This window comes from Poecilia mexicana, unplaced genomic scaffold (genome assembly GCF_051168715.1).
Source record: "Poecilia mexicana isolate PSO_F unplaced genomic scaffold, ASM5116871v1 scaffold_10, whole genome shotgun sequence".
Classification (NCBI taxonomy): domain Eukaryota; kingdom Metazoa; phylum Chordata; class Actinopteri; order Cyprinodontiformes; family Poeciliidae; genus Poecilia; species Poecilia mexicana.
In genome coordinates this window covers 26,251,422-26,261,972 of record NW_028263379.1, presented here as the reverse complement: position 1 = coordinate 26,261,972, position 10,551 = coordinate 26,251,422, and the positions used below count along the sequence as shown (strand labels likewise).

At 42.5% G+C, this 10,551-nt stretch overlaps 2 protein-coding genes across 2 annotated transcripts; one reads left to right on the top strand and one right to left on the bottom strand.

The window, feature by feature from the left end:
• Positions 1-352: 352 nt before the first annotated feature.
• Positions 353-2,388, top strand: insb (preproinsulin b). The gene is made up of 2 exons (XM_015004320.2): positions 353-758; positions 2,062-2,388. The coding sequence occupies exons 1-2, from the start codon at positions 569-571 to the stop codon at positions 2,205-2,207; spliced, it is 336 nt and encodes a 111-aa protein (XP_014859806.1). The 5' UTR covers positions 353-568; the 3' UTR covers positions 2,208-2,388.
• Positions 2,389-2,502: 114 nt separating this feature from the next.
• Positions 2,503-10,513, bottom strand: hmmr (hyaluronan-mediated motility receptor (RHAMM)). The gene is made up of 20 exons (XM_015004317.2): positions 9,906-10,513; positions 9,582-9,680; positions 9,402-9,487; positions 9,227-9,304; positions 8,893-9,081; positions 8,714-8,800; positions 8,486-8,597; positions 8,010-8,075; positions 7,781-7,854; positions 7,628-7,698; positions 6,786-7,153; positions 6,547-6,695; positions 6,225-6,460; positions 5,561-5,674; positions 5,231-5,431; positions 4,139-4,843; positions 3,974-4,046; positions 3,598-3,774; positions 2,858-3,020; positions 2,503-2,771 (listed from the first exon to the last, which is right to left on the bottom strand). Exons 1-20 carry the CDS (start codon positions 9,949-9,951, stop codon positions 2,755-2,757), a joined length of 3,111 nt encoding a protein of 1,036 aa, XP_014859803.2. The 5' UTR covers positions 9,952-10,513; the 3' UTR covers positions 2,503-2,754.
• Between the last annotated feature and the right edge of the window lie 38 nt (positions 10,514-10,551).

Sequence of the window (10,551 nt, the reverse complement as noted above, 5' to 3'; positions counted from 1 at the left end):
TTTTCTCCTTTTTTATATATGGAAAGTGAACATCCCCCCCCACCCCCCCCCCCCAGGTGATTTATATTTATATTGTTTCCATTTACGACAATGCTCAAAAAAAGCAGGTGTGCCTAAAATGCTGCTTTTTCTCTCTGAACTTTTGAAGATCTTCCATTAGCATGCACGATAAGATTTTTGACTAATTTGATGCAATGACTGTTCTCTAAGATCTCATTAAAACATTCCTTTGATATCAGATAACAAAAAGCTATGCTTACATTGTTTGCCTGCCTGCTTTGAAGTGTGGTATTTGCATTGGCATGCCATTCTGAGCTTGTGTGCTATTATGCTCTACTAGAAGCCTGGTTAACCTGCAAGAATGTGACAGACTATTTGCAAAATATTTGTAAGTTTTACGAGAATAAAAAAATCTAATTAGGCTTTATCAACACTTTAGTTTTCTCTTCAGTCCATGAATTATAAGTGAATATGTGGATTCACTGGTGCACTGTTGAAACCTAACTTCTATTGTTTTATATGAATTATTTCCGTTTTGTTCTCTGTCCAAGCGGTGCCCCTCTCCTATATGGCCAGGGTACCATGGACATTCTCCATGCTGTTCCTGCTTGTGCTCCACTCTCCAGGGGCCTCGTTGGCCCCAAACCAGCACCTGTGTGGCTCTCACCTGGTCGACGCCCTCTACTTCATCTGTGGGGAGCGAGGATTTTACTACAGTCCGAGCCGAGTCCACAAGCGGGACCTGGAGAATCTGCTTGGTACGGATGCATATGAGAGGTGTTTTGGTTGTAGTGAGGGTCGGTTATGTAATAGTTAGTACCAATGTCAAGTTGACGGCATGTTGCTGTAAGTTTCTGGAGAATGTACTTCATTTAATCATTTAAACGATCATTTTTACTCCAAGAGCAGCTTTTGTATTTAACTTTACAATAGGCTTTCTATTTTAAGACACAAAATGAAACGCAAACAAAGATCAGCATTTTAAAAGAATGCAATTCTTGCATGCCAAGGTGTGGCATTCAAGGTCAGTACCTTCACCATGTTTGCACAGACAGAGGCTGTAATATTTAACCAGTTGTATTTGCAAAACAGCTGCTGTCTGGTTTAATGGACAGAAACTGTGAACGTTGGTTCATAGGTCTTTACTGCAGAAAGCAAATATGATTTAGGTATGGGCTTAAACTAGGCCATTTCAAAGTAAAGATGCTTTGATCTACATCATCCATTGTAGTTCTGGTTTGTTGGGGGGGTCAATAAACCAGAGCTTGTCTTATGTAATCTTATGATGCGACATCTTTCTACGACAGGTAAGGGAACTTACCTGTTCACAGAATCTCACTTGAAAACTACCCCTCAACTCTGGGAAGTTTTTTTTGCTTTTTTAAAGTATTACTTCTGATTTGCAGAAAGTAAGTTTGTCAGCTTCCTTTCGTGGCGGGAGTTCGAAAATTAACAGCATGACTTTGCCTGACGACCCCCCCCCCCAGTCTGGCTTTGTTCACCCACACTGTTTGCACACTGTATTGAAAAGTTCAAGCTTAATAGTAAGAAAGAGCCACATCTGATGGCTTTAGGAAAGTTGTTTCTCATTTTTGAAGGCGACACTGAACTGAATGCAACCATTGGTCCAGGCCATCATTAAGTCATTCTGCGGCTTATTTTATAAAGACATGCAATTGGTTTAGGATCGCTTTAAACTTCTGTTATGTGACAAATCCATTCATCACAAATCCTGTGAAATCCCAACATTCCTCATTAAGCTATTCCCTAAACACATTATTTAGATCTTCCACCTCAAACGTTCTGCTGATGCTTTGAAGCTAACATCAGGGTGCATCAGTTATGCTATGCTTCTGCTGGTGCGTCATCATTTTTATTCTTCCCCCTCTCACTGTTGAGGCAGAAACTAACAAGGCTAAATGGATTGCTGCAATCAATATTTTTCTACATGTCGACTTTCCATGAGAGCCTTAACAGTAATGGTGTTTTCAGCTTTTTTTTTTTGGCTGGAGAGCAGTAGGATTTTAACGCAGAGGTATGGGAACTTTCTCTACTTCAAAGGGTTCCTGGCGAAAAGGGCCAGAGCGGAGGAGCGGCTGTGGAGGGTTCTGGCTGCCCGTGACGAGCCCAAGGTGAAGAGAGGCATCGTGGAGCAGTGCTGCCATAAGCCGTGCAGCATTCACCACCTGGAGGACTACTGCAACTGACCACTCCGCGGTCAGCACTACTCATAGCTTGTAAAGAGGTCCGGAAGTCAATTTCTGTCCCCGACACTCGCTGGCTATGTCTTATCAAGTGAAGGAAATAAAGCTTCATGACCCATAACCCGAGGCTCCTCTCTGCAATGATGGAATTTGTGTTCTTTGTCAGCTGGTGTCGGTGAAAAGTGGGCTGCAGCCGGCGGCTGCGGTCCTGGAGTGCCCTCTACTGGCGGAGGGGCGACACGGCAAAGATGAAGCAAACAAAAACCCCTGAAGCGAATGAATCACAAATGCATTGGTGTGAAGGAATAAAAGGAAAAAAGAAAATCTTTATTTACAAAGTACGAATTTACATCCACCATATTTAAAGAAGACCCTTTAAACTACATATTTTAAAAAGATACATTTTATGTACATGTTTTGAGCTCAGTTATCCAATTCAGACGCATCTTGCAACCACTTGAGCAGAAACTATGATTAAACTTTAAGTACATTGCAGAGACACAAAACCAGTAACTTGTCTTTCCTTTTCGCTTTCCATTCTTCAACTCCCCTATTCTTTGTGGTTTCCTAAGACGAAACAAAAAACAATTAGGATCAGAAACCAGCAGTCACAGCAAACAAAAACCAAGCGAGTAGAGAAGCTCGGAGCTCACCTTCTCCAAGAGGATCATTTGTGTCAGCCTGAATGTTTTCCTTGTTGTTCTGGAAGGCCTTGCTGGGATCAAACCTGCGACGAGGAGCGCCGGGCAGCTTTGCTCTCAGCTGCTCCAAATCGCTCTTCTGGCGGCTCACAAGGGAGCGAAGCTTAGAAACTTCCTACAAAACAGGAGAGGACTGTAGGTGCCGCTCGATGTGTCAAAATACCATTGAAAAGTTGATTCCAATCATTTCAAATCAAAAAGAGAACCCTTTCAAAGCGACTCACTAAACAGAGTTTCTCAGAAATTTATATAGACACACAATTGGTGACAGGACGTTGTCACCAATAGGAGGGTAAGCCAGATATGGCAAGATTACAAAGTGCTGTATCCAAGAATATTAATGGAAAGTTGAGTGGAAGGAAAAGCTGACACACCAGCATATCTGCAGGGACAAGACGCATTAATTCTATGGGTCACAGCTGTTGAATTCACCAAATTAACAATTCCCGATTCAAAATTTGTGGTGCCGTCCAAACCGAAACTTGAGTGTATACAAAGTATCCTCTATTAAACAAATTTACAAATCAGGATAAATAAACAGATATACCCCAGATATACCTTTGTGGAAAGAATCAATGTAACAAGAGTTTAAGCTCTGAATGTTTAATAATGCACCTCTATGCTCAAAAACAGGCCAGAGGGAATAAAAAAATGCCCTTTGTAGGAGAGGCAGCGCCGTTCTAGCGTTTTACCTGTTTCAGAGAGATATTTTCATCTTTGAGCTTCATCACATGTTTGATCTTCTGCTTCTGGTTCTGGTGCCCCAGGAGGCGAGCGTAAGCGTCGGCTAATTTGTTTAATTCTTCCTGGTTCGCTCCGTTCTCATTAAGCAGCGCATCTCGCTCCGCTGCAAATGCGTTAAGCTGCTCCTGTGGGAACGCGCCAACACAAGTATTATTTAGTTTGACAAATTAACATCTGCAGATACAAAAACTGACAAGGAGTAACCTCCGTGCCATGAAAACGGCGAGGGTTGTTTTTTTTTTTTGTTTGCATTCTTCCGGAACGGTTCTTTTTGCTATATGAAAAAATAAAATAAAATACATAATAATAATAAAATCAGCTGACCTGGAAGGGCGTGACTTTGACGAACAGTTCCTCATATTGTTTCCTCCAGCGCTCCATCTCAGAGTGCGGGGAGCTTCAAAGACAGGCGTGATTAGCTACAAAACTGCAGATTTAAAAGAAAGAAAACGAGCTCCACATCAGAGAGAAATATTCATTACCGCTCACCTCTTCTCCTGCGCTTCGGCTAATTGTCTTTGGAGTTCCTGTCGCTGCTCCTCCATTTCCCACTGCAGAGTGACCTTCTCCTGAGTCAGTGCCTCCAGCTGCTCCCTCAGAGCGCCGCCGTGCTGCTTGTCCAACTCGTGCGCCAGAGCCGCCGCTTTCTCCCGCGAGCGCTCTAATTGGGCCCGCAGGCCGGCGTTTTCTTGCTCCACGCCGTCCAGGCGAGCCTGAAACTGATCTCTGTCCCGCTCGGCGGCGCTCAGCCGATTCTCGAGCGCGTGGCTGGAGTCCTTTTTAAGTTCCACCTCCAACAGCAGACTCCTCCTTTCCTGGTCTAGCGTCTCCAGGTCAGCTTGTAGTTTAAGCACCTCCGACCTGAGCTGCTCGTGGTTGTTCCGCTCAACCTCAAACGCTAGTTTTTCCTCCTGAAGGGCCACGTGGAGTTTTAATTTCGCTTCTCTTTCCTCTTGGAGTTGCTGAGATATTTCTTCTTTTTGCCAGCTAAGGTCTTCCAACATCTTCTGGGACTTCTCCCTCTCAGAAAAACCCCGTCTCTGTTCCTCTAAAAGTCTCAGCGCGTCTTCCTTCTCGCTCATCTGCGCCTGTAGCTCCTTCTGAAGCAGGTCGAGTTGAGCTGCATGGCTCGCCTGCGCGGCCTTCACCTCCTCTTCTTTTTGAGCAAGGCAAGTTTGAACCTCATGCAGCGCCCTAAAAGATGAACAAATCAAGTTAGAACAAAACAGGGTTGGGAATAGTCGGTTTAGCAGAACCATAAGTTTAAACCAAGGTTTAGTTCGGCTGAGCTATTTGCGTCACATTTTAATAATTCCAGAAGCTTTTTTTCCCTCCTAATCTAAACAAGTTTTTTTCTTGCAATTTTAAGATTCTTTTGGCATAACTGCATCTTTATTCTGTTAATATATATTCTCAAAATTACAAATTCTTGTAGTCTGGCCCCAAGACTGAGTCGTACAAATCACAGAAGGGATGCCTGAAAGAAAAGCCACTTTTTGAAAGTATTTGTCTTTTCTAACTGAAAAAAAATCTGAGATTTTATTTTTGCACAATGTTGCCAAGCCGTGGTTTTGAGTATACCTTAAACTCTCTTCCTTTGATTTTGCTTCAGCCTGCAGTCTCTCCTGTTGCTCGTCCGTCCACCCCCTCACTCTATTGATCTCTTCCTCTTTCTGTTCAACCATTTTGTCCATCGCCTCCTTCAGCTGGCAGGTCACTCTCCCCACCTCCGCTTCCAGTTCTCTCTGTCTTCCTTTAGCTTCCTTTAGAGCCTCTCTGGTGCTGAAAAGGAAGACAAGCCTTCTGTGAAGCCGGGATGCCGGCAGAACTTAAAGTTTAAAGGCAACATAAATCAAAGTGACTTTAAAGCAAAGGAACGCCAGGAAATGCCGACACTCATGAGGAGCTCACCTTTCCAGCTCTGTGACAAAATCCTCAATCTTTCTCTGCGAGTTGTTATATGCCTCTTGGAGTTCACTCACTGCTGCAAGATGCATCGCTTTCATCGCTGCCACATCACTGCTCCTAGCAAAGGCAGAGAGGAATAGATCGTTAAAGAGTACATTTTAATCAAGCCAGAGTACAGCAAAAAACCAAGAAAGTGTGAAAATAAATCACAACCAAAATTTTCAACGGCTTCAAAGCGGCAAAGCAGATAAAAACGCACTTTTATGATAAGACTTTTTAAGGCTCATGTCTCTAAAACAGAAATGAACGCCCACATATGGACTGCATGCTGTGTTGAACATCAAAAAGGATTGATGTCTTGGCACAAAAAGTAAACACCCTAGAATGGATATATGGATGGATAGTGGCAAAACAGAAAAGGGAAGTTAAAACATTTTCTTGATAAGCTGCCCATTTTTCATATTTTGTTTGATCTTGCGACTTACTTTTGTCTCTCCACGCGACTAATGCTCTGGAAAATATGAAGATGATCAGCTGCAGTTAGAGGAAACAGCCTCAGGTACCCTTTGCTCAACCCTACTTTTGATTTTCAATCTTTTTATGTCTAACCTGTGCCACAGATTGTTGGCTTATATCGTGGCATCGTCTCTGGCTGTTGTTCACCCACCTTTCCAAAAGGGCTTCTGCTTCCCTCAGCTGATTCGCCAGCTCCTCTTTGTCCCGCTGCAGGCTCTGAAGGGCCTCCTGGCTCTTCTGGGCCACCTCCAGCCGTATCTGCTCCTGCTCCTCCATCACGGCCAGCTCCCCCAGCACCTCCTCCATTTCCTCTTTTAGCCGTCTCATTTGCTCTTCGGTCTCTTCCCTTTCCGTCTCCACAAGCACAGTCAGAGAGTCCACCAGCGCCTGCAGATGTCAACAGGAACAGACATTTACTACAGCTAGCAGTCATTCGGTGTATGATCTATATAACAGGTTAATGTGTATATAACCTTTTCTTTGGCCAGCTCCTCTGCGAGTGCCGAGTGTTCTTGCTCAAGCTGGATCTGTCTCTTCCTTTCATCTCTTTTAGCTTGCTGCAAGACGATCAGCTCGTTCTTCAGCTGCTCTACTTTCCTGAACCCTTCCTCCTGAGCCTTACCTGAAACCAAATAAGATATTCCTCTCACACAAACTACGAATCTTTACATAACCCAACGAGACATTGGGCACCAGGAGGAGATGAACGTACCTCTCTCTTCATCAGAGAGCAGACACTTCTGTTCAAGATGCGCTACCCTCTCGTCGAGTTCCCTCTCCGTCCTCCTGAGCACCTCCCTCAGCCGGGTAAGCTCGGCCTCTTGCTGATGGACGGTCGTCTGAGAGTCCTCAACTTCTTGGCGGGCTGACTTCATTTGCTTCTCCATGTCAATGACTGACCTTTGTGCAGATTGGAGCTCCAGATTTTGGTACTCCAACATCTTTTCCACGTTCCACAAAGCATCCTTGGATGTCTGCAGCTCCTGCTGGAATTTGTTAGCCTCCGCCTCTTTTTGCTTCAGCAAATCTTGCGTGGTTTGAAGCGCTCCTGTTCTCTGCTCCAGTTCCGTCTCTAGACGCCTGTGGGGGGAAAAGTGCCATGAGGAGGCTTGTCAAGAGCCCAGGAATTACTGAGACAACGGTAATGGTATCATTTTAAATTTGCATTTAACACTGGAACTGTAAACCACTTTACATAACCAAAAGAAATAAAACGACAACAATTAAAATGGATTATGAAGTCTTCTTAACCAAAATGGCATTTCAGAAAACAACCAGTCGTCTTAGTGAAAACAAGTAAAAGTGACAGGCAGTGGAAGCTAACTGCTTTATATTAGGTGTCAAATGTTTGCGGTGTTTCTCAAAAAGCTGGCTTTTCAATGACATTAAAGGGGAGCATCGCTTCAACTACTGTTGTCCAACTGGAAATTATTGCGCTTTTAATTTATCATGCGATTAAATGATTTATTCTGACAGGACTAGTGATGAGTGTGCTGTAGATATCTCACAATGTAGATTTTAAAAAAGATAGAAATGAAAGGAATTCTTAATTACTTAAGTTTCTCTCCTTTAGAACCAACGACATCATCTTCTTGTGTCCTCTCTTGTATCTGCAAACGGAGGTCCTACAAACACAGCAACGTCTTTATGCCTTTTACAACACAGGTGGGATAAAGTCAGACTTCCTTTTGTAGCTATAGATCAAACCTGAATCTGCTCATTAGCTGCATCCAAGTACTCCTGGAGTACTCTGACCTCCTCTCTCAGCTCCTGTATCTCACCTGAAAAACAAAGTTAGTGTTTGCAGAGTTTGCACAGAAAACTCTGAACAAAACGGTGCATGCAGCTTATGTTATCTTCGCACCTAAAGCGTTAATATGCATCTTAAACAGCCTCGCTTGACTTTTTTTTTCCCTCCAGATGGAGGGACGCTTACCATTTAACCTCTCATTTTCATCCTCAAGCTCCACATTCCGGCTCTTTGTCACTTCATGCAGATCCTCTATTTAAAAAAAAAAAAAAAAAAAAGAAAAGAAAAAATTTAACCGAAAAATGTTGGAAATTTCAACAACGCTTAGGGATGTGCAAAGAACCTGAATATTAGCCTTGCTAACCGAAAAGATTGCTAATGCATGACGCTCAAGCTAAGTTAAGTTGTAAACTCCATAATCATATTATTCACACCATATGTCTCTCAGACATGACGAAATTCCTAATATGAATAATTAATATATGCTCAAAGCAGGAAAGCTAGAAAAAAAACAAACACATTTTTATATATTCTCATAATACTGCACTGAAAAGGAAAATAAGAGGCAAAAATGTTCATCAGCACGTCAAAGCTTTGCAAAAACCAGATATCAGAAAGTGGCATCTGATTGGTGCATCCGTCTCCATGGTAATAGATTTTACCCAGATCTTTATTCCTGTCCTGTAGAGTAGAGACTGTAGCCCTGGCAGCTTGGAAGTCAGTTTCCAACACCTTCAGCTGGCCTTCAGTGTTAACTTGTAGAAGACTTAACTCCTGGATGAAACCAAAATTTAAAAAATGTATCAGTGCACCTATATATGCAGTCAAAAAAAGAAAAATCATTCAGCAACTTTTACAGCCATTAAAACCAGTATAGAACGTAGCAATACTTGATTTTTAACATCCAGGTTGTTCCTAGCTTCCATCAGCTCCATCGTGAGGGAATTTATTCTCTTTTTAGTAGTATCAGCAGAAACCTAAATAAAGATGAGATGACGTCTTTAATGCAGCAGCGTTTAAAAATTTCTCACAACTTGAGGAGTTACATGGGTAGAGGCAAAAACCGCACCTTGTTTTTCAGGAACTCGTTGACTTTCTTGAGCTCGGCTCGTTGTCTTTCCAGCGTGATGACGCTGGCAGAGAGCCCCGTCTTCTCTCTAACCGCAGCAAGCAGCTTGGCCTCAGACTTCTTCAGGTCATCTTCCAGGGCCAGCAAACGGCGGTCCTGCTCTCCTCGCTGCTGAACCAAGGAGCGGATCTGCAAAAGGATTTGTCACAAAGTTTTGATTTGGACAGTACTGATGGTTTGCTAGAGGCCAAAAAAAAAAAAAAAAAAAAAAAAAAAGACAAACCACTGGAACACTTTTACATTCATTTAGAAATGTTTAGTCCATAAAGTGTACCTCTTTTTCCAACAGTTTCAGCTGCTTCTTCTCAAATGTCATGCCATTCCCCTCTCTCTTGCCACTTGATCCTGTAGTCTGTGTAGCAAATAAGAAAAGAGCACGAAATTATATCCTAAAGACAGTAAAAATCCCTATCAGTTTCAGTGGAAGAAATTCGAGTAATTAAACTTACAAGTCCATCGACTGACAAAGTCCTGCGGACAGGAGAGATGAAGGCGCTTCTGGAAGGCGATGGAGGCAGTAGATCAGCTCCAGCAGCTGGACACAAATGAAGAAAATAAGCGTCACAAAATAACCGTTCAGCTTCAGATACACTACCTACGGGCACAGTGTGTGCACGAGATCAACATACCTGCCTTGGTGGCTCTAAATCTGTCAGATTTGTTAAAGGAAGCAGCTCCTTTCACATCCCCCGACTTGATATCATAGGACCCCGGTGGAGGGGCGCAACCTTCAAACAACATTACAGTTAGCTGCTGTAAGCCTTGAGTCGGAGTTTCGTTTTAATCCAAATAATTAACTTAACAAGACAGCGCGCACACCCAGGGCATTTTAATGTTTGACTAACCGCTAGCTACGCATTTCAGCTAAGCTACTTAGCATTAAACAACCCTAGTGGATAATTCCCCCACAAGCCGTGTGTGTGTGTTTGTTTTTTTTTGTTTTTTTTACTTACCTATGTGCTCGTTGAATCTCTTCAAAGGGGCTCTTGAAAAGGACATTTTTTTATTCCACTTTGTGTTAATGCTTAGAAAATTCAAACAGCTCTCGAAAAGCGCTGCAGAGCAGCTCGGACAGCGACAAAATAAACAGCAGACGCTACAGTTCCGCCGCTGAATTTTCAAACCGACGTCGGACGTAAGCCTCCGCCTGCGTGTCCAATAGGAATTAAACTACTGGATGACGCACGTTCGTCAACAGCCAATCGGTCTCAAATCTCGGAAGAGCAGAGTATTTAACTCAAAACAAACTGGCATTTTAAACATATTTAATTTATTACAGTAATAGAAAACATTATAGATTCACCGAGTGGTTTTAGTACATCTGTCTTTTTAGAACTTTATTTGAAATCAGCTTCACTATGACATAAAATATATCATAGTAACATAAATAAGTCAAAATACAATATTCTAACACAGCAGTTGACTTTTCTACTAGAAAATGGTGCAAGAATTTTCAGCTAAAAGCAAACTTGCACAATTAAAAATGTTCTGATTTGTTCCTTTTTACTTTATCTACACAGTGTTAAAAAGCCAGAATGTCCAACTGCTAAATAAAATTGTTGATATACGTCCTTTATTTTTTTAACCACAAATTAAATT